The sequence below is a fragment of the Phalacrocorax aristotelis genome, chromosome 3, assembly GCF_949628215.1.
Source record: "Phalacrocorax aristotelis chromosome 3, bGulAri2.1, whole genome shotgun sequence".
Taxonomy (NCBI): domain Eukaryota; kingdom Metazoa; phylum Chordata; class Aves; order Suliformes; family Phalacrocoracidae; genus Phalacrocorax; species Phalacrocorax aristotelis.
In genome coordinates this window covers 1,097,613-1,125,514 of record NC_134278.1, presented here as the reverse complement: position 1 = coordinate 1,125,514, position 27,902 = coordinate 1,097,613, and the positions used below count along the sequence as shown (strand labels likewise).

The 27,902-nt window shown below is 56.5% G+C and overlaps 2 protein-coding genes across 3 annotated transcripts; both read right to left on the bottom strand.

Annotated features, from left to right (window-relative positions):
• Positions 1–3,232: 3,232 nt before the first annotated feature.
• On the bottom strand, positions 3,233–17,655 carry LOC142054182 (interferon-induced very large GTPase 1-like). The gene is made up of 3 exons (XM_075086384.1): positions 17,274–17,655; positions 13,705–13,897; positions 3,233–11,794 (listed from the first exon to the last, which is right to left on the bottom strand). Exon 3 carries the CDS (start codon positions 11,790–11,792, stop codon positions 4,476–4,478), a length of 7,317 nt encoding a protein of 2,438 aa, XP_074942485.1. The 5' UTR covers positions 11,793–11,794; positions 13,705–13,897; positions 17,274–17,655; the 3' UTR covers positions 3,233–4,475.
• A 4,811-nt stretch (positions 17,656–22,466) lies between these two features.
• On the bottom strand, positions 22,467–26,784 carry LOC142054181 (sterile alpha motif domain-containing protein 12-like). Of its 2 annotated transcripts, XM_075086383.1 has the most exons (4): positions 25,836–26,784; positions 25,114–25,205; positions 24,449–24,722; positions 22,467–24,352 (listed from the first exon to the last, which is right to left on the bottom strand). In XM_075086383.1, the coding sequence occupies exons 2-4, from the start codon at positions 25,171–25,173 to the stop codon at positions 24,348–24,350; spliced, it is 339 nt and encodes a 112-aa protein (XP_074942484.1). In that variant the 5' UTR covers positions 25,174–25,205; positions 25,836–26,784; the 3' UTR covers positions 22,467–24,347. The 2 variants fall into 2 exon arrangements, with proteins under 2 accessions (XP_074942484.1, XP_074942483.1); XM_075086382.1 differs by lacking the exon at positions 25,836–26,784 and having other exon boundaries at positions 24,449–25,199.
• Between the last annotated feature and the right edge of the window lie 1,118 nt (positions 26,785–27,902).

Genomic DNA, 27,902 nt, shown 5'->3' with positions numbered 1-27,902 from the left:
GGCCGCGACGTCACGGCGCCCCGCCCAGCGCGCCGCCCGGCCCGGCGTGGGACCGGAAGGGCGCCGCCTGCAGGGCGGGAGGGCGCCGCGCCCCAAGGGGAGCCCGCTTTGCCTCTGGCGGGCACCGCCCCTAAAAAATGACTGTTACGGGGGAAAATGAACGTGTCCCCCCCACTCCTCTTGAGTGTGCACAGTGAATTAAATCACACTGTAGCTTTAAATTTAAGCGAAGAAGATACAGACCAATGGAGGAAGAGGATGCTCAGTCATGTCAATGATTGTCCGTTATATAGGCGCCATGTGTTAACTGTCGCTATCAATGTCAAAATGACCTCCAGCGAGGGCGCACACTAGCAGGAATTGTCCCCTATGCACCCGGCGCTGTAACAAAAGACCACCTGCTTCCTAAAACTCCAAAACTGAGTCCAGACAGTCATTTTAACCGGCTCTTACGGAATCAGGACGAGTCCTGCGGAGCTGGGAGGAGCTGTTGGTGCTCCCGAGGGCGGCAAGGCCCTGCAGAGGGGTCTGGACACACCGCAGAGCTGGGCAATCACCAGCCCTATGGAGTTTAACAAGGGCAAGTGCCGAGTTTTGCCCCTGGGGCAGGACAGCCCCGGCTGTACAGACACCTGGGGAACGAGGGGCTGAGGAGCAGCTCCCCAGGGAGGGACCAGGGGGCTCTGGCCGACGGCAGGTTGAACACGAGCCCCCAGCGTGCCCTGGCAGCCCAGAGGGCAACCGTGCCCTGGGGGGCACCGAGCCCTGCATCGCAGCCGGGCGAGGGGGGGGTTGTTGGAGAGCTGGGCCCAGGGGAACCTCAGGGAGTTCAACAAGAGCCAGTGCAAGGTCCTGCCCCTGGGGAGGAACAGCCCCCCGCACCAGCACAGGCTGGGGGGGACCTGCTGGAGAGCGGCTCTGCTGAGAAGGCCCTGGGGGTGCTGGGGGGCAGCGGGGTGACCCTGAGCCAGCACCGGGCCCTTGGGGCCAAGGGGGCCAGCAGTGTCCTGGGGTGCATGGAAAGGAGCGTGGCCGGCAGGGCGAGGGAGGTTCTCCTCCCCCTCTGCTCTGCCCCAGTGAGGCCACACCTGCGGGGCTGCGGCCAGTTCTGGGCCCCCAGTGCAAGAAGGGCAGGGAACTGCTGGAGCAAGGCCAGGGGAGAGCTGCCAAGGGGATCAGGGGCTGGAGCATCTCCCTCGTGAGGAAAGGCTGAGAGACCTGGGCTTGTTCAGCCTGGAGAAGAGAAGGCTGAGGGGGGATCTCATCAATACCTATAAATATCTGAAGGGTGGGTGTCAGGAGGATGGGGCCGGGCTCTTTTCAGTGGTGCCCAACGCCAGGCCAAGGGGCCACGGGCACAAGCTGGAACACGGGAAGTTCCCCCTGAACATGAGGACAAACCCCTTCCCTGTGCGGGTGCCAGAGCAGGGGCACAGGCTGCCCAGAGAGGCTGTGGGGTCCCTTCCCTGGGGACATTCACCCCCCGCCTGGACGCGGCCCTGTGCCCCTGCTCTGGGTGTGCCTGCTCCAGCAGGGGGTGGGACGGGATGAGCTCCAGAGGCCCTGCCAACCCCCACCGGTCTGGGATTCTGTGATATGTGTTCGGGATCCCTTGGGAAGGGGGAATGGGGGGTGTATGCACCAGGAGGAGGGACCGGAAGGACAGAGCAAGGAGTGGGAGAAGAAGATAAAGCAAGGAAAGGGGGAAGAGAAAGTGAAAGCAAAATTGCTGTAGTCAGATCTCCCTGCCTCCTCTTCCAGCACCATCCTGACCTCCTCCCAGCCTGTCACCCCAGCCCCAGCCCCGTCACCTGCCTTCTCCAGCCCCCATCTTTCGCACCCTATGCATCAGACAGACCCCCACCAGGCAGCTCCTCATCAGCTTTACATTCACATCCCACCACCATCAGGCCTTTTGACTTTCCTAACGACTTCTTTTCAGTGAGTCAGTGTCACTGAGAACCTTAGTTACAAACCTACCACATCCCTGTGTCACTTGAAGGCATGTTTGCGTTCCTTCCCATAGCAATGCCTGCAAGGAAGGGCGCGCCAGACTGAGGGAGACGAGGGGCAGGGTGGAGTGGCAGCGTCACTGGAAGGCGTGGGTCTCCACGTAGAGCACTGTCTCCCTGTACTGGAGAAGGAGCTGGGAGTTACTGGCACACAGGCCTGGAGTCATCTGAAGGATGATTACCTAAAGCTTGCAAGCAATGCACAGTGCACACGGAAGAAAAAAGCCCTGAAAGAGGGCTTCAGGCACATGGCAGGGTGAGGGAACCAGCAAGGACCCTCCACCAGCCTGATAACTCAGCCTGGACCCAAGGCCACCCTCCTCGCCGGCTGGTCCAGCTTGATGTTTGCTGGTGAATTCACACCCATGCCCCCACACGCACGTGGTTTAGGGGGTGCAGGCACTTGTTCGCCGTACCAGGCATGTGGGCTGTGACCCACAGTCCGGCTGCAGCTGCCAGTGCTCAGCCCTTGGCTCACCTCATTCACACCGGTCTCCCAGGTACTTCATTTTCAGGGCACACACCATTCCCACCCCAGTGGCTGGAGGCTAAGGAGCCCCACTTGCTCCGGTAGCTGGCAATGAGACCCACCGCTGACTAGCTCCAGTAGCTGAACTGGCACCCCACTCACTCCAGTAGCTAATGCCACAGGCCAGGGGCACCCAAACCCCCAGTCTGACTCCAGTAGCTGGCCCCAAATCCACTCACACGCAGGCAGGTCTCACCAGTAACTGGCACTTAGACCTTGCGGCACACGCTCACGCTGGCAAGGTTCGGTTCCTGTCATTGTCTCTGTGTCTGTTTTGTTGAGTCTGTGCCTTGGTGTGTTTTGGGTTTGGTTCCCCTTTTTTCCCTTATTTTCCCACCTGACCAGCTCCCCGATCAGATAACCTCACCGGAATGAACCTCTCACTCTCTTACTCTTACTCAGTTATTGTGACTGACCAGGCTTGGTTCCCACCACTGACTCCCTTATCATTAGCTGGTCAGATTTGTTTAACTGGATGTTCTTGTTTATGGCTTCCTCCCCTTCTTATTATCCCTTAGGAGAGTGAAGAAGGTCCTTGACCAGACAACCTGGCAGGAGCAGACACCCTCCTTCTACACACCCTGACACAGACCGTTGCCCAGTTGCTACCTGCCTGCCTTCACCGCACGGGCGCTGAAGTCACACACAACTCTGGCTCACGTGAAAATAAAGGATACAGAGACCAGTCCAGTCCAACTGGATTAGTTTATTAGCAAAGACTACAAGGGATTGTACAAGCGAATCGCCACTTTGGCCAACACTCCAGGACGCCTCAGTCCTTGGGTTTCCAGCAGCGTTGCAGGAATTGCATAACAAAAACCACCGACTGCCTCACTGGGTGCAGACCCAGCTGGTTACACGTTCTCCAGACCATGGCTCCATTGCCACCAGCCTGTCCCGACAGCACAAACGCTAATGTCGCACGCTGCCGATGGCTGCTGAGGAAGCTGCAAAGATACATCATTCTCCACATTGGTTATACAAAGGCTTTTGCTCAACAGCTGAGCAAATGGCAAAAGCAGTTGCTATTACAGCTGAGAGCTGGAGCAAATTGCACCAGGTCCAGGCACCCGTGCAGGAATGGCTCACCTTAACGTACAAAGTATACCTAATAAACACGGAGTTAAACTGCTATCGAAATCCACGTAGGCTACTGTGTTAACTGCTTTAATGTCGTCGGAGCCAGAACCGCGGCTGCTCTGACTACTAGCTCAGTTTAGCAATAAGGGCTCGATAAGGGAATGATAATCTCCAAAAGCAAAGCAGCACAGCTTGCAGCCAATGTTGGGCTGCTCTCAGATCCCGCAGCCTTTTCTTTAAACGTGACAAGTACTTGCTGCAGGAAAACTGTTTTTTGCCAGTGTCACTTATTTTCTCAGAGCAGATGATAAAATTGGTACTTTCTAATGCTGTCTTTGCTCTTCGTTTGGCACTTGGTCTTAATCTTGGCCCTTATGACTGCTCGCTGCAGGATTATTTTTCTTTTTTGCTCTAAGACAAAGCAGATATAAATGGTCATGGCAAGAAGGGAAGAGGATTCTGATTTTATTGTGAAGGAAGGGAATTTCTAAGCGATGGCAGGAGCAGCATGCTTTATTTCACCCCACTTTGTGAGCAATTAAATATCATTTTCTTCATGTGGCTTGAGGTCATAGTCATTTGGAACAGGCTGCCCAGAGAGGTGGGGGAGTCACCGTCCCTGGGGGGGTTCAAACACCGTGCAGCCGTGGCACTTGGGGCCATGGTTTAGGAGGCCTGGGGGTGTTGGGTTGGGGGTTGGACTTGGTGATCCTGGAGCTCTTTTCCAACCTTAATGATTCCTATGATTCTATTCTATGATTCTATGATTCTACAACAATATTTTGTGGATAGACTTGTACTATGTTCTTCTAAAATGCAAAGCAGTTGCGGTTCTTCCTTCATATTGACTTGGCCTAAAGCTTCTGCAGTTTTTCAAGTGCTTGCTGCTTTGTAATTATCTGCCACGAAGCAGGGATTTCTCCTTTGCCGTGAAACTTCCCATTGTACCATTTTTCTATGTCTGCCCTGAAATGAGACACGAACCACTGCCAGTATGCTTGCATGGATGTATCAGGAAGAATGTTCCAAGTGGAGTAGGGAAGTCCTGCTTCCCGGTATTTCTTGTAAGGGATCCATCTGTCTCCATCGATCCTGAATAAACAGTCACTTGTAACGCTACTAGAACAAATATCAATGACCAGGTTGTCTGTTTTATGCCACTTGTATCCTGTCAAAACTTGCGGACGATGGAAGAAAACCTGATGGTCTCCATCATGATCCGTCATGGTGTTTGTGCAAACAGCTCCGCAAAAGGGACAGTGCGCCCAGCACCCTGCAAACTGTTCAGCCAGGATTGTATGAGGTTGCCTTTCAAATGAACTCATGTCAGCAGTAGCAAACCCTTCCCTGAGATGATCTCTGATGGGAACCAGTGCTTCTGTCATGGCATTATTCAGGAACTCTATGTCTGTTACCTCCTGATGCTCAAGGCTCTTCAGGTCCCTTCTGGGCAAGTTTAGCACCTCTCCAAGCGCGCTGCAAAATTCATCCAGCCAAAGAGAGATTTTGTCATTTCTGTCTTTCCTGTCTTTGACAATGTTGGTTGATGCAAAAACAGCTAACTGAATGCTTTCATAGTGCTGATTAAGGGAGTAATCTAAAAACTTCTCCAGCCTCCTGTTCTTATCTAAACAGTACTTCTCAACGCATGTCTCAATGTACCTCTCTAAAAATTCCCGTGGGTATCTAAGGTACTCCTTGAACTTCTCAAAATTTTCTTCTTCTGCCAGGTACCTCAGTATGCAGACTTCCAGAGAGGATCTGTTGCCACTGAAATCTGGACTTTTACCCTTCATGTCTTGAGCTATGGCAAGAGCCGTCTTGTTATAGATCGCCTGGCGAAGAGCTGGGGCAATCTTGTCACACAGGAAAACAGCAAATGTCGTGATAGAAGTGGCTCCTTGACAGGAAATCTGGAAGCATTTAAAGAAATCTTCTCTCTTGCTCTCCAGGTAGATGGTTGGATCATTGGCTTTTCTGAATGCTACTTGCATGGCTTTAAACCTTTCTGCTGCCATTCTGCACAGATACAGTGATAGATCTATTCCATAATGTTTATTAAAACTGTATTTTGCATTGCTAGAGACAGACTTCATACCTTTCTGTACTTCATGCAGTATTTCATGAATAAAAGCTCGACAGTAATCCCTTTTCTCCTTTTCCTTCTTATCAATGTTTGCCTTCACACATGCTATGATGTTATCTGTAATGTGGTCCATGTTGCTCACATCAGCAGCATCAAAATTCGTAGCAAAGAAGGGCAAAAGTTGCTTTTTCTTAGTGACGTGTTTCTCCAAGTCAAGAGAAAATTCTCTCTGTTTGGGAAATGTCCTGATTCGTGCATGTAAGTTAGGCTCCTTAAAGTGATCTAGAAGGACATCTTCTATTTCCACATCGATATCAACCTGTTCTGGAGGGGGAGCAGCAGAGGAGACTTCACTAATCCACACTGCCCAGAGAGTAATAAAGTTGTCTCTCAGTTCTCTTTCACTTAGTCTCTGGCCTTTTAGAGACAGAGCCAACTGTCTACTCTTCTTCAAGAGCTCGTTTTCATATTCTGACTTCCTTTCATCCAGTTTAGACTGGTTCTTCTTTAGTTCAATAAGATTCTCACACTTCTTTCTAGTTTCAAGAAGAAGAGAGTCTTTTATTTCTTTCAGCTTCATTTCCATGTTGCCTTTCCACTGGACCAATATCTCAGAGTCTCTGTCTTCACTGAAATACTTTTCCATGTCTTTCATGATGGCATCACTCGTCGCTTGCACTAGGTTTTCAAGTTGGTCTGTGGTGACCTTGTGCAACTCCCCATTCCGAATTTTATTGTCCAGTTTCATCTGCAGGTCTAAGATGTGACTCCTCAGCTGCCAAGTCCACTGACTAAAGGCAGTTTCCAGTTTCTTGTATGCAGCAATCTCCACTGAATTCTTGAAGCTGAAAATGAAGTTTTCATTCAGCAAAGCGTTCCAGAGGTCGCTAATACGAACTTTCAAGCTCGAGAGCCTTAAAATGCTGCCCTGCCTCTCCTTCTTGGTGGCTTGGAGAATTTTGCTCTTTAATTCCTGGATGTTCTGGCTGTAGGTGGGATTGGGTGGTGCCATTGGGGGGTTTCCTTCCCACAGGTGAGCAAAGTAATGAATGTGGGTGTTCACATCAAAGCGGATGACGTCGCTGAAGCAGGAGATGTCACAGAATTCCTGCTGGGCGGCTGTCACGGTCATTTCGTCCAGTTTTTCCTGCAGACGTCTTTGTCCTTCCATGTTCTGTTCCTTGGCAGTTATTTCTCCCACATTTTGGTGTACAAACAGGCAGCTGGGGGAAAGATTTACTTGCTTCATCCGCAGAAAAGCCTGCACAGCAATCTGAAGGACATCTTGCATTTCTGAAGGGTTTTCTCCAAAGATATTGATCAGAGTCATGTTGCCGATGCCAATGACAAAGGTGGCCAGCTCGTTGTCATGATTAAGGGACTGTTTATTGGCCATCTCTATGGCACGAAGTCCCTCTGTGTCAACAACTAGCACGTACTCAAAGTCCAAATCCTGTTGTAGCTTCTCATCCACTTTAATTAGCTGCATAAATGCTCCCCGGGTGCATCTCCCAGCACTGACGTTAAACTGAAGGCCAAACATGGCATTCAACAGGGTTGACTTCCCTGTGCTCTGGATGCCAAGCACTGAAAGAACAAACACTCGTTTGTCCCCTAGCTTCTCAATTAATCTGTCAAAGATTGCTCCCACCCATCGTAATGGTACGTAAGAAGCATCACCATCCATCAGCTCAACAGGATACCCTGAAACCATCAGATCAGCTGCAATTTCAGGTAGTTTGACAAAACATTTGTCCTTTGAGTTCATTGATTCCAGAGCTTCGTAAATCTGCCCTACCTCTCTCAAAATGTGCTCAAGGCCAATGGATGAATCGTTGATTTCATTGGAGAGGCCATTTAACTTACTCAGCAACTGAGATTTCAGGTTGGATTTTTCATTGCTTTTCTTCATTGCCAGGATTTGAGACCATAACTGGTGATACTGTCTCTTCAGTTCATCAAGGCAACCGGAAGAGAGTTCATCCATAAAGACCTTCATCCACTGCAGGAAGTATTTCTTGGTATCTGCTGGCTGCGACTGGAGAAAGCTAAGAACTGATTTCATCAGCTGATTGAGGGGGAATGCTTTATCTAGTTGCTTTCGTCTTATTGCCGACTTCTCTAACTCAATTTGGCTCCGATGATGCTCTATGCTCTTGTTCCTCTTTTCCTGCAAGCGAGTGAGTTCTTTGTCCTTTTGGCACCACGTGTACCACAGTTTTCCTTGAAGAGGAAGTAGCTGGGATTTGATGTCAGATAACTTCTCTTTCTTCAGAAGCTTCACCAGAGCCTTTGCCTTTTCTTTGGCTATCACACATGCATCTGTATCTTCATCGACTAAGAATCCATGCTTGCGAGCTTTCTCCAGGCAGGCATCAAGGCTGAAAATTGTGTTAGTCCCTTCCAGGAGATCCCTGATTGTTTTTGTCAGCTCACCAATTAATTCTGCTTCATTTCTGTTCTTGATACCTATTTTTACGTTTTGGCGAGAACGGCCAGCTGCAACGTTCTCTTTTTCAGTGAAAAGACAAACCAAAGGCCTTTGTGACTGCCACAGGTCACGTAAAATTTTAATCCCTTTCGTGTCACTCTGATCAGACTCGGATACGAGAGCCACGTTCACAGCAGATATCTCCTGTAAAAACTGCAGCTGTTCTCCGTGATCCCTTGCATCTCCATGCAGGTTACAGAAGGCAACGCAGCATTCAAAGCTGTCATCGTCACTGCCCCGGGGACAGTACCAGGAGACCTCCACAACACCTTTCATCAGCAAACAGTCTTTGGTGCTGCCTTTGCAATGTCGGTGGAAAAAAGTGTCGTGCTTTTGTTTGCTCAGCAGAGCATTCAGGATCTGAGACTTGGAAGAGGAGGGAGAACTGCCAATCCGTATGAAGGACACGATGGGTATCTCTGCCTGATAAATGAGTTTGTTTTTGTAACTGTTAATTCTGGCCTGCTCTCCTGACTTCTCAGCCCCTTTCCAGCTCTTCTTTATTTGGCTGAGGGACCAGAGTGGGAACTCTATCTGTGAAGTGCATGGGTTTGGTACCAGAAGAGGTAGCGCAAATTGGCAGAAAGCAAGCTTTGTTGAAATATACTGTCTCATGAAATCGTCAGCGCAATGAAAAATTGCCATCTGGAGGTCCATGGGGTGCACACAACTGTCCCTGGCTGCAGATTCAGGGGCTTCTGTCTCCAAATCTGTGAAAAAGTCATCAAAGGAATCCGAGGGTTCATGCTCTTGCTCTGTGGTTTTCGGCACGAGTGCGAGTCCTGGGTCGCTCTCAACGTTGCAAGTCAGGTACCTCACCCGATAATCCACGGTTAATAGCTTTTGCAAGAAGTAAAATGGTAGTTCGTTTTCTTTGCTGGGCTGGCTTTCATGTAAAGATGTCTTGTATATGATGTGGAAATCTTCTGTCCCCATTTTTCTTGGATAATGATTTTCTAGTCCAAGACGCTTAAGTAACTGGAGGAACTCTTGGTTTGCAATGGCTTGATTTGCTTTGGATTCGCTGCCATCTGATTCGGATTTGGGCTGACTGGCGGGCTCTGTTCTTTGAAAAGTATCTTCCATGTCTTTGATTATACTGTGTTTCTTGACATCGTCACATGTGTCATCCACACACCCACTGATGAAGGAATTCAAGTCGTTTTCCAACACCTTCCAGTCTTTGAATGCGCTGTGCTTTTTGAGGAGAGTTTTTATCTCTGTGGACCATAAGTCTTTCATGTGATCTTCCATGAAAGCTAAACGCTTATTCTTCTCCTCAGGGGACACCTTTTTATGTTTGGATGTTACAGTTAGACCCAGCAGCAGCAGGAAGGCCTGGGCTCTGTAAACATCTTGCTCCTTCAGACTCAGATAGTCCTTATGTCCTGTTTGCATTTCATTTATCATGAAGTTAATTTCTGGGCATCCAAGGAGGTACTGAAAAATGCTGCTTTCCACCTGATATCCCGTGTTGGTCGTAATTAAGAGCACCAACAGTTCTATGTCTTTCTGTGCCATTTCCCGGAGAAACTGGAGTAAGGAATAAACAGCTAGGCTTGCAGTCAAGGTGGCTTTTATCTTCGCTTCATGAATGGCAGAGGCAGAGGTTTCTGGTGCGTAGGTGACTTCCTGGATGTACTCCTTCATTTGCAGCAGTGTCTTGGTGAGATCTTCAAGTTCAGAAGCATTGGGAGTTTCAGGAAGCACATGCTCAGTATGGAAGATCCATTGCATAATGAACGAAGACCTGGGGAATTCCTTAACAGAATAGATATAAGGGTCCAGGAGGCACCTCAACAGAAACTTGATATAGGTGGTGTTCTCTGGAGGTGACTTCTTGCAAAACAGAACAGTATTCAGCAGGTACTCCTGCAGGGCTTTGTCCGACAGGCATACATTGATCCAGACACTATGGTTTTTGGTTTTTTCATTCAGATCCTGTTTGAAATATATCAGTGCGAGCAGTTTTCCTTCATCCACCGTCACGTCCCAGGCCTTCACGCACTCCATGAAAGCTCTGGCCTCTTCCACTGCACTGACCAGTTCCTCTCCAAACATGGTGTCAACACTGTAATTCGTTAGCGCTTTGTACACAGACCTGAGGCTGCTGCTCATTTGATAGCTGGATTTAAAATCACTGCTGTGATTCAACAGGATTATATCCCACACTGGGATCAGCTGAAAGCCTCGGTCGATAACACACCATGTTGTGTTATTAGCTACGAGCCCCAATTTCCACTGAGGAAGAGAATCCGTCTCTGATGGGCCCCCTGTGTTGGTCACGTAGACCTGAACTGCTGTGTAGTCACTCTTTCTGTCAGTTCCCTTAAAAGAAGTGTGTGAGCTGGATTTCGAAACGTCCACGTCCACTGCCACGTTGACACCGAATCTGCTGTAGCTGGCCCCAACGCAGCAGTTCAGTGCTTCAGAGGCTTGTCGCTTCATCTCTTCCCGCTGCTCAGCTCTGAATCCTTCCGTAGATGCCTTCCACCAGAATATTCCCCCAAAGTGGAGCGGACCCTGGTTTACATGGGACCCAAACCTGCTGAAGAAGCTCGCACATCTGCTTTTCAGCATGTTGGGCCTGTCTGCTTCCTCAGTGATGCTCAGAAGATGCTCGATTTCTTGCAGCTCCTGCAGGGCCGCGTCTGAGAGGCGAAGCTGATGCTTTTGGAAGTAGCAGGAGGCCAGAGGGATGTACTGGTACTTGGTGGTGCAAATGTAGCTCTGCCCAGAGCAGGATTTGTGGGTGTCCTCCGACTGTGAGGAGCTGCTGTAATCTGTACCGACTTCAACATTAAACCCCCAGAACCCAGCTTTGGCCGAAACACTGATGCTGAACCCCAGCTGCTCCATGGACTTGGTGAAAGTGGCTTCTGCTGCAGAGGAGGAGAACTCCTTCCTCTCGAGCAGCGACCCTTGCTCTGGACCAGTGAGCTTGAACCCATCAGGAACCCTGATGAGCTGGTCTCGCTTGGCCAGCACATCCTCAAGGCTGCTTGTTCTGTAAATGCCCTGCAGGGCCAGTCCCCCTGACGCCCGCCTCAGGACCTCCGTGTCGGAAACGTTCTCACTCCTGCCCACTGACAACTCCTGCTGCTCCAGCTGCTTCTGGATGCTCTCCAGCACATCCACCGATGACTTCTCCGGTAGCGTCCAGTACTCTTTCGGAATCTCCAGGGCTTGCCACAGAGCCTCCTCTTTCTGTCTCATAGCATCCCTGCTGTGGCTGCGGCTGTTGTGCATTTCTTTCAGCTCCTGCAGGGCTAGCTTGGCCACTTCTTGTCTCTGCTTTGTCATCGCCAAGCGATTCTTCTGCAGCTCCTCAGAAGTTGCTTTGTTGTCTGCTAGTTCCAGGAGTTTTCGGAGCGCCTTTGTTTCCCAGGGGTACCGTACTTCGCACTCCAGCTTAAGGTAGTCTTCATATTGCAGATGTTTCAGGGCTTCTCTGGACTTGACTCCCAGTATCTCTGACAGTTTGGGGAGCCAGTATGCATCATCCAGTCCTTCTTTCTCACAAGCTTCTGCCAGTAGTTTTTTAGCAAGAAGCGCCTTTTCATCATCCTCTGTTATCTCCTCCTGTGAACCCATGGCTGTGGAAGGAGAAAACAGACTTTCTTTAAGGCATGTTGTAAGAGGCCCTGGCCTTTAAAAGAGGGGTCTCCAGCAGCTCCAGCCCTGGGGATTCCTCCTACCCAGCTGCTGGAGCCCAGCCTGGCATGCCCCAAGTCCTGGGAGTCTCCGTCCCGGGACAATGGATGTGCCTGCTGCTTTCCCATTTGCAGGCTTCCGCATTTGCAAGATTGCGTTTGTATCCCAGAGGCAACACACACACTCTCTGACTTGGCCACACAACCTGCCATGGACAAGGTGCTGCCTTCGACAGCGCCCACGTCTACCCGACAGGTCTCATAAATACGTAAGTACACACAACTGTGGGCATTTCTGGATCCTTCGAGTACCAGCACAGCCCCGCTGCCCACCCAACAGTTCCCCCTGCAACCTGCACCCCCTTGCCAGCCCCACGGGTCTCCTCCTCACTGTCTGGTCCAGCTTGGCGCTCACCAGCAAGCAGAGGCACGTACTCATACACTCATCTCAGGAGCGCCCCACAGCCACAAGACACCCTTACCCTGAATACCCAGAACCAGGCACACAGGCTGTGACCTGTGGTCCTGCTCCAGCTGCTGGTGCAGAGCCCCTCACTCGCTTGCTCCCCCGAGGAGCTGGTTCTTGGGACACACATCTTTCCTATGCCAGTGCATGGGAAAAATCCAAGTAGTCCCTGTCCAGGGCTGTGCCTGGAGCATCCCCCGACTATGCTGGGTCCTGCCCTTGGGTCACACCAACCCCAGGCAGCGCCCCAGGCCTGGGGCAGAGGGGCTGGGAAGGGCCCGGCGGAGAAGGCCCTGGGGGTGGGGGCTGACAGCCGGCTGGGCATGAGCCAGCAGTGCCCAGGTGGCCAAGGAGGCCACCAGCCCCCGGGCTTGTGTCAGCCCTGGTGTGGCCAGCAGGAGCCGGGCAGGGATGGGGCCCCTGTGCTCGGCCCTGGGGAGGCCCCACCTCGAATGCTGGGCTCAGGTTTGGGCCCCTCGGGACAAGAAGGGCCTTGAGGGGCTGGAGCGTGTCCAGAGGAGGGCAGCGGGGCTGGGGCAGGGTCTGGAGCACAAGTGTGCTGGGGGGCGGCTGAGGGGGCTGGGGGGGGTTAGCCTGGAGAAGAGGGGGCTGAGGGGAGCCCTTCTCGCTCTCTGCAGCTGCCTGAGAGGGGCTGGAGTGAGGGGGGGGTCGGTCTCTGCTCCCAAGTCACCAGTGACAGGACGAGAGGAACCGGCCCCAGGCTGCGTCAGGGGAGGTTTAGGTTGGGTGTGAGGGAAAATGCCTTCCCTGCCAGAGGGGTCAGGCCCTGGCACAGGCTGCCCAGAGAGGTGGGGGCGTCACCGTCCCTGGGGGGGTTCAAACACCGTGCAGCCGTGGCACTTGGGGCCATGGTTTAGGAGGCCTGGGGGTGTTGGGTTGGGGGTTGGACTTGGTGATCTTAGAGGTCTTTTCCAACCTCAGTGATTCTATGATCTTGTTGGCCGTCATTAGTGACTGGAGACTTTGGGTCCCTGGCATTGTTTCCAGGCCCCCCATCTATCCAGTTTGTGTCCCTGTGTGGCTTTGTTTACCATTTCCCCCTTCACTTATTATCCCATGTGCATTGGGAAGGTCCTTGACAGCTAACCTTAACAGAGGTGACGCTCTCACTGTACACGTGCTTTTACACCTTTTTTTTTTCCTAACACTATCATACAAACCCGATCATTGTCTCAGCTGGATACTGAAGGGGTTTAGGCAGTGCACAAAAGCTTTCATCCCACCAATGACACAAGACTCTTACCAACACATGTACTGACCTGAGGCGCTTGTGACTGGGCTCTTGGACCCTTTCAGAGCCTTTAGTGTCAGATTTTCCTTTAAAGTCAGTGAAGATTTAGGCAATATGGGCTCTAATTCATCTCACCTCACAGCAGATACTCCTTCTGGTCAGACACTTGACTTTCCAGAGGACACAGGTAGCCAAGGTCCCCAGCTCAACCGAGAGAGCACACCACCACACAGCAGGCCTGGTAGACAAGGCTGGGGTGTTCAGCAGAAGATGGGAATCAAGTCAGCACTTCAGGAGGTGAAACACCGGGAACAAAAGGCCCAAAATCCTAAAGGAGAAGACCAGACAGTCAGGAGACGGCAACCCATCAATACAGAGGATTCATTCCAGTGAGTGCTGGAGGCCATTCCTTCTCCACCAGTGATGGGCCTGTAGTGACAGGACAAGGGGTGGTGGGTTTAAACTAAAGGAGGGGAGATTCAGACTAGAGAGAAGGAAGGAATTGTTCACGCTGAGGGTGGTGAAAGCCTGGCCCAGGCTGCCCCGAGAGGTGGTCGATGCCCCATCCCTGGGAACACCCAAGGCCAGGCTGGACGGGGCTCTGAGCAACCTGCTCTGGTTGAAGGTGTCCCTGCTCACGGCAGGGGGTTGGGCTGGGTGGCCTCTAAAGGTCCCTTCCAACCTAAACAATTCTATGATTGCCCAGCCACTAAAGAGCCACCAGGGCCTTTTTGGGTGATGACCAGACTAGGGTTTTGCCTGGGACCTCAACCCACATACTCAATTGCACAGGCTGCCCAGAGGGGTGGGGGAGTCACCGTCCCTGGAGGTATTTAAAAGACGTGTAGACGTGGCACTTCAGGGCATGGTTTAGGAGACATGGTGGCGTTGGGTTGGCAGTTGGACTTGATGATCCTAGAGGTCTTTCCTAACCTTAATGATTCTATGATGTTATGGTTCTATGATTGTGTACCTTAGTCCAGGGACAGTTTGCAAAGTACAGATCTCCTGCTTTCAGAGTCTCTTCTGTGCACAGCAAAAGGTGCCCAGGAGTGACTCATGACAGGGCTGAATGCTCGCATGCCACAGCAGCATCATGGGGAGGTAGACCAAGCCTGTCCATGAAGTCAAAGCTCAACCTGATTAAAAAGGTTCCTCCAATGCCCTACTACCTGCTGACCTCCCAGATACTGGCCCTACCACCACCACCATGCAGCCCCCAGCAAGGGAGGGTGGAGGGTTCACACCTGCTTTCTTGAGGGGAGAAGATGTGGGAGGATGGACAGCAGGCTGGAGGATGCTCTGTGAGAGCGAAGCCTGGAGACTTGCAGAAAAGTCCCAGCTCCAACTACACAGGCTGTGCTCTCCGGTGAGGCTCAGCCAGCCTCAAAGCAAAGCCTGGATGTGGCAGAGCCTGGGGGAACGGCACTGACGATGTGGCACCACGCGCCCTGTCCCACCACTGCCCAGATCATGCATCTGCTGCTGTGGGTGAAGCTCAAGCCCCTGAAGAGACAGAGAGAAACACCACGGTGGGTCGGCCTCCACTGGGATCTAAGCACCCACCAGCAGCTCGTGCAGTCCCACCAGCAGGACAGGGGAGAGAGAAGTGGAAAAGCAGAAGCAAGAAAAACTCCTGGGTCGAGACAAGGAGAGCTTAGCAAGCGAAGGAAAGCTGCATGCGCTTGCAAAGCCAAGCCGGCTCTTTATTCACTACCCCCCATCGGCAGGCTGACGTCCAGCTGCTCCCTGGGAAGCAGAGCCTCAGCACGTGTGACGGCCGCCTGCAGAGGCAAACGCCGCAGCCGCCAACATCTCCCTTCCCGCCTCCTTCCCTCCTTTGACTGCTGAGCACGGCGCTGTGCAGCGCGGTCCTCTCGGGCCACCCATCCTGGCTCTGTCCCCTCCCAACTTCTCACCCGTGGGAGCGGTACCAACGCTATTTCCATCTCAGGTGCCCAAATCAGCACTGCTCGGCCGCGATGGAGGACGTTAACTCCCGTTTCATGGGAACAGGCTCCTTGAGAGTGTTTTCCCCAGCCCTGCCCCAGGGGAACCCAGCTCTGGAGGTGCTTGTGCCTTTGAGGGGCTGCACCAGGGCCCAGAGCACGTTGGGTGTGAAGTCCAGGCTGTAGGAGAGGCTGGGAGAGGTGAATCCCACCATCGTTCCACCGAAAGGAAAAGGAAAAACTCTCCCCGTAGGCTTGGGGGCTGAGCAGGGTGTCCCACGAATGCCGCTGGTTACCCCCAGTGCTGCCACACGCCCTAACGCGCGGTGCGGGAAGCAGGCACCACCACCCAAGCTGCCCACGCCGCCAGCCCGCGGACCGCACCCCAGCACCCGTCGCTTCCGCACCCCCGTTCACACTGACAGAGAGCACACCACAGAAAACGTTATTAGCCATGGGGTTCCCCAAATTATCCGTCTGCCGTGGTTTTGGCCGGGATAGAGTTAATTTTCTTCTCTGTAGCTGGTGCAGTGCTGCAGTTTGGATTTGGTATGAGAATAATGTCGATAACACCGACGTTTTAGTTGTTGCTACGTAGTGCGTGTACTAATCACGGACTTTTACAGCCTCTCGTGCTCTGTCAGGGGCACAAGGAGCCGGGAAGGGAGGGGACACAGCTGAGGCAGCTGATCCAAACTGGCCAAAGAGATATTCCATATCATATGACAGCACACCGAGCACATTAACTGGGAGGAGTTGGCCAGGGGAAGCAGTGACTGCGGCTCGGGGACCGGCAGCCCTGGTTGGCGGGTGGTGAGAGGTTACAGCCCTTATTGTTTGGGGTCCTTTTTTTCCCCTGGGATTCACTTCTCTTGTTATTTTTCTTTTCATTATATTATTGTTATTATTATTTATATTGTTCTATTACTATTTTATTTTAATTATTAAACTGTTCTTATCTCAACCCACGAGTTTTCTTGCTTTTGCCCTTCCTTTTCTCTCCCCATCCCACCAGGGTGGGGGCAGTGAGCGTGGGGCTTAGTTGCTGGCTGGGGCTAAACCACGACACCTTTTTAGCTTCCGAGGCCACAGGAGTGCCCGTATGGCTGCCTTCCCACCTCCCCTTTGCCTTCCGGTCTCGCTCCGACCCACCCCAGCCCCATCCCGTGTCTCCAGAGCAGGAAAGCAAATGCACCAGGGTACCGGAGCATGCACAGCTCCGCTGCCACCCCGGCTCCCCGCCCCCGGCCCCCAGCCCCCCGGCACAGCTGGGCTTCAGGCGAGTGCACCCACCCTGACCCACCGAGGGGCTGGGTCGTGCCCAGGGCGGGCAGGATCAGCCCCGGGTGGGGGGAGTGCTTCCCAGCCCGGGGAAGGGGTCGCAGCAGGGAAGGGGCTCTGCAAGGGGTCTGTCCCTAGAGCAGACAGCAGGTCCCTCCCCATCCAGCCCTGCTGCTGGCTCCTGAAGCCAGGCTTTGCACCTCTGCAGACATCAGTCTGCCCCTGAATCCCACCCAGATGCCACCACCGGCTCTGACGCCTCAGCCTCCTTCCTACCCTCCCAATTCAACCCTTGCAGCACACACGGGTCCTCTGAGCTTCCTCAAACAGGCTGGCAAGCAAAGGCTGCTTCCTCCATCCCACGCTCAAAGCAGAGAGCATTCACCTGCTGCCCTAAAGCCCCTTTTTTCATTCTCTGGCGTCTCTCAAGCGATGAGAAAACACACAAAATACAAAGCAAAGGACAAACACCACCTCTGCTCTGTGGTGATCCCCGGCTTCCAGCCCCAGAGCTCGTCAGCAAGGTCCTGCCGTCTCTCTCCAGTGCTCGGCAGCTCGCAGGCTGGTGTCAGCCCAGTGCAAGCCCTCTCTTTATACAGCTCCCAGTTCTTTAGTGGGGTGTGCTCTTTTGCATTCCTGGAGGCAGGGGGGACTTCTGCCTTCCTGGAAATCAGGCCATTGTCTGTAGCAGAATATGAAAGTGAAACACAGGAGCTGCTGCAGCTGAGCCTGGCAAGTCAGAAGGCAGCAGCAGGCCTAGGCACACACACCAGGCTCCCAAATCCTGCCCTGGGCTCTGCACAGGGATGCCCGGTGCTCCCGTCCAGCGCCTGTGGAGTGCTGGGGAAGCTGCTGCCTGAAATCTGGGCAAAAGGCAGCAGGCGCTGGGGCAGCGCTTGGAGCTCTTGGCTGGAAACCTCCCCAGCCTGCTCCTCTTACCCCTGAATCATCGAATCACGGAAGGGTTTGGGTTGGCAGGGTCCTTTAGAGGCCACCCAGCCCAACCCCCTGCCATGAGCAGGGACACCTTCAGCCAGAGCAGGTTGCTCAGAGCCCCGTCCAGCCTGGCCTTGGGTGTTTCTCTCCGTCCCTCCATCCCCCAGCCTGGACTGATCCCGGGGGCTGCCCCGATCCAGGTGCAGGACCCTGCACTTGGCCTTTTTGAGCCTCAGGAGGCTCTCCCAGGCCCACCTCTCCAGCATGTCCAGGTCCCTCTGGATGACATCCTGTCCTTCTGGCATGTCACCTGCACCGCTCAGCTCCATGTCACCTGCAACCTTGCTGACGGTGCACTCGAGCCCACTGTCTGTGTCATTGATGAAGATATCAAAGGGCACTGGTCCCAGTACGGACCCCTGAGGGACACCACTCGTCACCAGTCTCCATCCAGACCTCGAGCCATTGACCACGACCCTCTGGATGCAACCATCCAGCCAGTTCCTCATCCACCGAACAGCCCACCCATCAAATCCACCCGGAAGCCTCCTTTCCTCATCCCTCTCCTCAGAGCCCCCCTTTGCATCCACCGCTCCGGATGCCTGCAGGATTTATTGATGCTCATCCCCCCCAGCCCATGTCCCCTCCACCCCACGTGTCCTGTGCCGGCTTTACACCGCAGCCGCTCGGGGCAGCCCGGGGGGCTCAGCTCCCGCAGGGCGAGGGCTCTGCAGCAGAGACGGGTGTGGGGTCCCGACCCTGGAGCTGGGCTGATGCCGGGGGTCCGCTGAAGGAGGGAACGCCACGATGGCACCGCGGTGAGGGGCGGAACTAGGTGAAGACTTGGTGGTCGCCCCTTGCTCAGCCCCCAGCCCCAGCTGTGCAGACCCCGATACCGTGCCTCTGCCACTCCCTGCACCGCTCATCAGCTGCCCAAAAATTAGGCCTAAACTTATGTCGACAGCTTCTAACAAAACCCCCTGGGGGAAGTGTTTAAACCAAATCAAGCAGCTGCCACCCACTCGCAGCTAAACACTAATCGCCAGCACAACTGCTGGAGGGTTTAGTTGTGTGGCTCCTTAAATTACAGAAACATGAACACTTTTGCTGACCCACAAGGTCTTCCTCCCTCCTCGCCCCTCATTTACCCACCCCAACAGCCCCTGTTCAGCTCCGAGAGGCGTAGCGGGGCGTGCTGCGGAGATTAAGCCTTGCACGAAGACATGTGGGGACTGGGGGCTTCATGCTGGCTGTAAAATCAGAGCGTGGGAGTAGCTCGGTGGAGCTCCCTCTCAGCTGGCCTCAGACCCCCATCGCCTTTGACCTTGCCGCGGACTGCTGGACCACCAAGCAGGGCATGCTCCCCCTCCCCCAACTTCATGCATTTTGCTTCGCCAATTTCTGTCTTATTATGTATTGGGCTTATTATATAGGTTAAAATAACTTGCTTAAGGACAGTGGAAAGTACAATAACCTTGTGCTATATGTGAACCTCCTGGCGCCTCGTCAGGGAAGCGCGTTCAGACAGAATCTGTCTCGCTGCGGGCAACAATCCGGGAGCGGCGCATGGCAAGGGGTCCCTGTGCCCCTGCAGCAGAGTGGCTCTGGCCGGCTGCCCCGCGGCAAGGTGCGCCTGCTCCAGCCTTACCAAGCACGGGTCATGCCCAGGGGCCAGCCGCTGATCCGCCGCACCCCTCCGGCTGCCCCGCGGGAGATGCTCCAGCCCCGCAGGCGCCAGTCCCCGGGGGCTGCCAGAGCACTGGGGGCACCCGGCCGGCTGGTGTCTGCCCGGCACCCCTTGGCATCCTCCATCCTCGAGAGAGGTTTGCAGATTAAATTCCTGATCTGAGAAGAGAGAAACGAGGGAGTTTGCCTGAAACCACGTGAGCCCGACGAGCAGTTTCAGTTTCACAGGCTGCCTGCGCCCCCTCCAAAAAGGGCTGTGATTGCTGAGAAACAGAGGCAGCCGGGCCAAGCACAAGCAAGGGGGGAAGAGCAAAATGAGCTTTGAACCTCCTCGGAGTCTGTGCAAGGACTGGCAGCTGGGGAGAGCAGAGGGAAAACTGCTGTTTACCTGCCCCCAGGGTCGCAGCTGCAAACACATGGGCTCCCCTGTGGGCACATAGCGGTGAGGGGGGGTCATTAACATCACGACAGGGGCTCTCAAAGCCTGCCTGCAAACGTGCGTCACCCTTTTCTCTGGCACGGGGGAGGCCGGCCAGCTCCTTGTTATTTGGCAGCAATTGCACGAGCGGAGCCCTGTCAGCACCCCGAAGCGGGCGGCGGACGCAGGAGGGCTGGGGGCCGCAGCGAGGAGCGGGAAGGGAGCAGACAGCAGGTCTTGGTGCCTCCTCCCGTCTCTGGAGGGGAAGGGTATAGGGCAGCCCTATAGCCCAGGTATAGGGGATGGAGCCGGGGAGGGAAGGGATGGAGCCGGGGAGGGAAGGGATGGGGACGGCGGCTCATCGCCTGTGCTCAAGGCAGGGGCATCGGAGGCAATCTCCAAAACCACTAGGCATCACCCCCGAGAGCTCATGCAGGGCGGCGAAAGCCCCTGGGCTGCAGCAGGGCAAAAAGAAGGAAGAAGGGAACTGGGGACTCGCAGTGCCCCCGGTGCAGCTTCCACAGCCGGAGGCACCCGACCAAACCGTCCGACGATCCTCGACTGATATCAACCTCCACTGCTCGATTTGTAGCACCCAGGGGTTAATGAGGTGAGACAAAGCAGCCAGGGAGCTTGGCCAAGACCAAATGCAGTCACGCCAACCTCACTTCTTTCCCCGAGAGGTTCATGGGCCGTGTGGATGGGCAAGCGGCGGTGGGTGTCCTGTCCCTCGGCTCGGCGGGGATGCCAGCCTCGGCTCCCGCAGCTTTTCCAGCACGGGAAGCAGGCACAGATGGTCCCGGCACCCCGGATCACGGGTGCCAGGCCACGGTGCAAGGCTGCTCCCGAAAAGCTGCCTCTCGTTTTGGGCTAGAAGAGTGAGGGTGATGTGCTGAGGAAGGGGTCGTCCTGCTCTGCTCAGGACCGACACAGCTGTGGGACCCACCCTGCTGCGGGGAGCCATGGGGCGGGAGGGAAACCCCCAGGGGTTTTGGGGAGGGGGGCAGAGAGGGGGAAGGCGGAGGGTGCCTCACATCCCCCCAGGAATGGGTGCTCGCACAGAGCGGTTGGAGGGCCCAGCACAGAGCCCGCAACAGGGCAGTGCACACACGTGCACACACAAGCACGCACACGAATACCTGCGTATGTGTGCACACACACACACAGATGTGCACATGTACGCACACGTGTGCACAGGCACACACCTGCAAGCGCACACGCATGCGTGCCCAGACCCGCAGATGCGCACGCACGTATGCGCACGCGCGCACACGGGCGTGTATATGCACACGTAGGTCCGTGCGTACACACAAATGCACGCGCACACACCTGCGTGCACGCGAACGCCCACAGACATGCACGCGCAGGCACACACATGCACGCACACACCCCCCCAGTGCATACGTGCACACACGCACAGGCATACCCATACACGTGCATACGTACACGGGCACACGCGTACACGCACGCGCGCACACACCCGCCCGGAGGCACACACGTGTGTACGCACGCACCCCTGCAAAGCCCTGGCTGGGCCCCCCACCAGCACGGCGTGGGCTGCAGCCGGGCTCCGCTCCCGGATGCTTTTGGGGGGGTGGGCGCTGCACCCCCCACCCTGCCCAGCACCGCAGCAGCTCCCCCCGCAGCACCCCAGAGCAGGGGGCCAGGGGTCCAGCCCCGGCTTGGGGACCAAACACCACCAGGGCAGGAGCTTTTCGGGGCAGCCTGGAGGTGAAATGAGCAGCGCAGGGGGCCGCACCGGGGCACGGTTCCCCCCCGCGCCTGGGGACAGGCTGCTTCCCTTCTGGGACCATGGGGTGCCAAGGGGGTTCCGGGGCTGACAATGCCACGGCGGCTGCTGGGAGGGTCCCGTCTGCAGCCTGGGGAGAAGGGGGAAGGCTTCTGCGAGCCAGGACAAGGCACAGACGCTTGTCCCCAATCTCCTCAGGGATTTCGTGGCCCAGAGGACGTTGCTTCCAGCCCCTGGTTACGGTGGCTCTCGTTGAGCTGGGGCCAATCGCCTCCCCGCCGCCATCCCGCACCGGGAGATGGAGCCCCGCGCCGTGCCGTGCCGTGTCCCCGGCCACGCGTGACACTGCACCCCGCGGCTGTGCCCGCCCTGCCCCTGCCCCGGGCGGCTGGGACGGGGCCAGGAGAGAAGCGACTGGTTTTAATAGAGTCCTGCACGGAGCCCAAGAAAAGCAGATGTGTAAATTACGGTCTCCCAGCTCCGCAGTCTTCGTTTGCTCCTTACAGGTGCTCCTTTGATCTCCCCTGGGGATGGGCAGACCTGGGGGGGTTCGGGCGGCACCCAGAAGGCCAGCGCGGCAGGACAGCATGGCTGCCCACCGAGGCGCCTCCTCTGTAACGTCCCTCCCTCTCCGCCGGCCCCCGCTTGCCAAGGGGACAGCGTGTCGTGCTTTCACATCACCGAAGCACCAGCCTTTGGCCCCAGGACCGACACGGGCTATTGACCCTCTGCTTCCCAAAACACCGTCTCCATCCAGCATCCTGGAGGCCGAGATGAGGCTGCAGCCCAGGTCTCAGCCCAACTCCCCCCTCATTGTCCTCAATTACATCAGCACAACCCAGGTACGCCCACAGCTAACACACAAATCACCCAGAATAACAAGCGCCTCCACGCAAACGGCCCCGGGACGCGATTTATTAAAGCAACAGATGCACAGGTTCTGTGCGTTACCGGTGGTAAAACTGCTGGTTACAAGACACATACAAATACTAAGGAAATGAGTAACACTGCAAGGCTACAAGTGCCTTAAGCAAATATGAAGTGACTCTAATGCATTGGAGATTTAAAGTGAAGATTTAAAGTGAAGCTTTAAATCTCTGAGTTTTCCCGGGGAAATACTTGGTGTAACCAAATGTTTAAATCTTACCCAAAGGCGTCCCAGTGCGGGGAGGGGGGGGAGGCTGAGCCCGTCGACTGCTCCCAGAGGTCACAGTGGTACGCGATGGGATCTTCCCCAACACCCTCCTCCTCTTCACGTATTTTGTACTATTTTTTACCTTTCAGGTGGAGCTTGAGTGACTCCGGTCATTTGTACCTTTATTATGATGGGTGTAAAATTTCCTCGCTTTACTTTTAAGAGCATAGACTAGAAGGAATTCCAAACGCGTGCCCAGTGAGGGGTGGTCGCACCTGAGAGGCGGGTAGCTTTTGGGATGGAGGGGTGCTTTGGTATTATAATGATATTATAATGAGCAAAGCTCACCAGAAGGACATCATTTTGCCAAAAGCATGACGGCCTGTTGGCCCAGGGTAGCAAATGTGCAGCGTGCCAGCTCCAGGGTACAGTGAGTTCCCATTTATCAGAGCCTGGCTGCGATGCCTCCGCACCGCTCCACCCCCCAGACAACTCCTCTCAGAGTCAGTGCGCCAAGTTCTCCTGGCATTGCTGACATCTGTGGTTACAGGGGACCTTCCGTGGAATGGGTTCCTCACATGCCAGCTGCACGTCGCCCTGACAGCTTCTTCCATGCTGTACCTTTCCTAAAGACATGTTTAATTTCTAAGTCACCTCCAGCGATTATTCCACACCCCCGCGAGTCACCCCAGGGAACCGATCTGGGGCTGCCTCACGGGGATCCCAAAGACACCCCAGGGGCATCACACACACACCCCCAAACCACAGCCCTGCACCCAGGGTCCCCCCGAACCTGCGCCTCCCAAACCTGCCTCTGCACAGCCCAGCCGATGGCACCTGTCCAGGGTCTCCCCCACCTCCTGAACCCCCTCCCTCTTTTGGGGGGGCACAGGATCTGCCCAGAGCCCTGCACCCCTCAGACCACGCAAGACTCGGGGTGCCACGGGAGGGTATTGCAGGGGCAGGGAGCACTCGCCCCCCCCCCCTTTCTCCATGAGGAACTGGGTCCTGGGGACAGACCCGGCGCCTGCAGCTCAGCTGCCCGGGAAGGCTGCAGGGTGCTGGCAGCACCGGCGCGAGGGCCTTCAGCCTCACTGAAACTGGGGAGCGGGGACCCCTCTGCCGTTCCCAGGAAGGTATTTATTGAGGGCACTGGCTCTGCACAGTGCTGTGCTCCTCCTGCCAGCCCCACACACCGAGGCGATGGATTTCCCCAGTGTAGCAATTGGGGAACGCGCCCCCTCCCCACGCCAGCCCCCCTGCCCCGTGGATGGACAGACAGACAGACACTGCTGTGCCTTCTCACTGGAGGGTCGCTCCTGGGGCTGGGCTGCCCCTGGATTCCAGCAGGATCCTGGGGGGCTGCGGGGCCAGGGGGGCTCCCCCAGCTTGCCGGAGCCTGCAGGACTCCATGGGAGCTGGCAGTGGGGCCAGGGGCAGCCACCCTCAGCTTGTGCTGCCACGGGCCCTGTGACCATTTCTCCCTGCCAGGTCTGGGCTTTTTGGGGGAGCACACGTGACCTTGGGGATCCCCCCGGCAGTGCTCCTGCTTCAGGTGCTCAATTCCAGCTGCTGCTTCGTCCTCTGTCAGCGGGCTCCGGGACATCCGCAGGGACGTCATCGTCACTCTGGGGAGAGAGGTGATGGTGACCACCCTGGGGGACCAGGGTCATCATGGCCGGTGCCCACCCTCAACCCACGGCCCCAGCGTGGGCAACGCTCACCCCCAACGATGCTCAGCAGCTCCTCGACCTCCTGCTGCAGCCGCAGGCGCAGCAGCTCCCGCAGCAGCTCCCGGCGTCGGTTCCGCGGGGCCACCCCCATACGGCGCAGGGTCCCCTCCGTCAGCCGCAGCAGGGCCCGGCCCGAGACGTCGTGCTCACGCGCCAGCTCCGCCAGCTCCGCGCTCCCGCTCCGTGCGGCCAGCCACGCGCCCACCTCCGCCACCGTCCACTGCCCCGCCGGGCGCCGCTCCCGCCGGCAGCACCCCTCCGACCCCTGCGCCGGGAGGAGAGGGTGAGCTGGGATGTCCCCTCGTGCCCCAGCCTGTCCCTCCAGCTCCATGGAAGCTGTAGGGTCAGGCCGGCTCCTCCCTGCCACAGTCCCCCCTCCCCAGCCTCCACGGGACCCTCGGTCCCACCCCCGCACTGATGCTGGTGCTTGCACCCGCACCCCCATCCTCCACCCGTGGGGATCACAGAATCATTAAGGTTGGAAAAGACCTCTAGGACCATCATGCCCAACCGCTAACCCAACACCCCCAGGCCTCCTAAACCATGGCCCCAAGTGCCATGTCTGCATGTCTTTTAAATACCTCCAGGGATGGAGATCCCCCAGCCCCGGTTGTCTGTGGGGTGTCTCCAGCCCATGGGCCCCTGCCCGCGCTCACCTCGGCCGTTGGGCTTCCCTCCGGCGGCACCTCGGCCCCGTCCTGCACATGGGTGTCCATGTGGGGCAAGGCACGGCGGTGGCTCAGGCGCCCTGCAAACGGGGCTTCGTCAGCCGGGGGTCCCACGCCTTGCCCCCCCAGACCAGCCCCCTCATATCCTGCCAGCCAAAATAACCCCCCCAGCCCCCCCGCACGGCAAAGCACCCCATCCCATGGTCCCTGCACGTGGGACGCAGGCAGGGTTGGCTCTCCTCCCCAGTGCCACCCGGTCTGTGCCCCCCAAGCCCCTCAGTAGGAGGGGGTCCCGTGAGCCTACAGGGAGACACCGGCACGGCACAGCTCCACCAGCCCAGCCAGGACCCCTTCCCTGTGTGACCCCCCTCTTCCTCCCCTCCCTCCACCTTGTTTCAGTGCCCAACGCCAGGAGCGCGGAAGAAACCTTTGCCCCAGCCCCGCCACCGCGGGCACAGCCCCGCCAGCCCGCCTTGCCCCCGCAAACGGCACCGCCAGGCTGCGAGGGGACCCCGGCCATCTCGGGGAGCCGAGGGTCAGAGCCAGGCCGGGGCGGAGGAGAGCAGAGCCGGGCTCTGTCCGTACCGAGAGCCGGCGAAGGAGCTCTGCAAAGCCTCCTCTGTCTTCCCGCCCGGTTCGCTGCGGCCAGCCCACCCCGTTGCCCCCAGCACGTTCCCCGCACAGACCGGCACCGGAGCAGCTTCACCCACCACGACGACGTCCCGGTGAGGGTCCCGGCACAGAGAGGCACCGGCAGAGCAGGTGGGAGGAGCGGGATGAGCCTCAAGGATGAGTCACATCCTGAAGGGCTGCAGCCCAGCCCCACTGAGCATGTAGGGACCCAGCCACCGCCTGCACCAGCCCACGGCGCTGCTCGGCTCCCCCGACACCCTGGCGGGCGATGAAATCCCCCAAATAACATTGAAAATCAGCCACCGTGGAACAGACAGGCCAGAACGGCCCAGCGGAGCCACGGGGCTGCAAGGGCTGCCCCAGGACACCGGCAGCACGCTTGCACCTGAGCCGTGGAACAGCTCACCCCCCGGCCAGGGCACAAACAGCACCTTCCCAGCCGCAAGCACGCCAGCCCCGAGCAGCGTACATGCTTCAGCTCCCTCCGGTCCCAGCAGCAAGCCCCAGCACAGCCCCAACAGCCCGGGGGCTCGCAGCAGGGTGCCTGTGCCCCCACCATCCTGCACCGAGGGTATGGATGAGGATCCTCACCAACAAAGCGAGCAGCTACGCATTTTTGTTGTGGTGCTACATTAGAGACTGTTGAACTCCACACGTCCTGCAAAGGAGGATCACACCAAGCCTCCAGGCTGGCCGGGCCGTGGGAACGGGCTCTCGCACACGTTGGAACGCTGGGAATTGCAGCGGTGCCACTTAGAAGTTGGCTGAGCTCTCCAGGACTTCCCTCTGCCAGCAATCACAGAAACATGGAATTATTGAGCTTGGAAAAGACCTTGATGATCATCAAGTCCAACCCCCAACCCAACACCCCCAGGCCTCCTAAACCATGGCCCCAAGTGCCACGGCTGCACGGTGTTTGAACCCCCCCAGGGACGGTGACGCCCCCACCTCTCTGGGCAGCCTGTGCCAGGGCCTGACCGCTCTGGCAGGGAAGGCATTTTCCCTCACATCCAACCTAACCCTCCCCTGACGCAGCTTGGGGCCGGTTCCTCTCGTCCTGTCACTGGTGACTTGGGAGCAGAGACCAACCCCCCCCTCACTCCAGCCCCTCTCAGGCAGCTGCAGAGAGCGAGAAGGGCTCCCCTCAGCCCCCTCTTCTCCAGGCTAAACCCCCCCCAGCCCCCTCAGCCGCCCCCCAGCACACTTGTGCTCCAGACCCTGCCCCAGCCCCGCTGCCCTTCTCTGGACACGCTCCAGCCCCTCAAGGCCCTTCTTGTCCCGAGGGGCCCAAACCTGAGCCCAGCATTCGAGGTGGGGCCTCCCCAGGGCCGAGCACAGGGGCCCCATCCCTGCCCGGCTCCTGCTGGCCACACCAGTGCTGACACAAGCCCGGGGGCTGGTGGCCTCCTTGGCCACCCGGGCACTGCTGGCTCATGCCCAGCCGGCTGTCAGCCCCCACCCCCAGGGCCTTCTCCCCCGGGCACTTCCCAGCCCCTCTGCCCCAGGCCTGGGGCGCTGCCTGGGGTTGGTGCGACCCAAGGGCAGGACCTGGCACTCGGCCTTGTTAAACCTCACACAACTGGCCTCAGCCCATCGATCCAGCCTGCCCAGCGCCCCTGTGCAGCCTCGGTGTCCTGCTCTGGGGAAGTGGGACACCAAGCACCGTGTTTGAGCAGGGAACACAGGGGTTGTTTGCACAAAGTCAAGCAGGGCCCTTCTCCCCTCGCCCAGGCGGCTCCCACCCGCACCCGCCTCCCTGCGCCGCGTTCCCACCCACAGGATTTCCAACCAGGAATAAACAAGAGCCACCCACTGTCGCACCTGTCCCTTACCTCAGGTGTGTCTCCCGAGTCGCGGGGCTGTACAGCAGCCACTGGGTCGCAGAAGCTGTTGCTTTATACAAAGGACTCAAAGGTTTTTGCAGGGCGTTTCAGAACAATCTCTGTTCCCTGGCAAATAACACCAGCCGTCCTCAGCGTAACAAAACCAGAGAGCCGACTGAAGAAAATCACCCAGAACACGAACACAAAGGGCAAGGACAGCCATCTCATCTTCCCAAAACCTTGGGAGAAAGATCGCGAGTCTGCACACCTGAAGTTCATCAACGACCTAATGCGGCGTAAGCACTACGCTGCCCCTGTTTC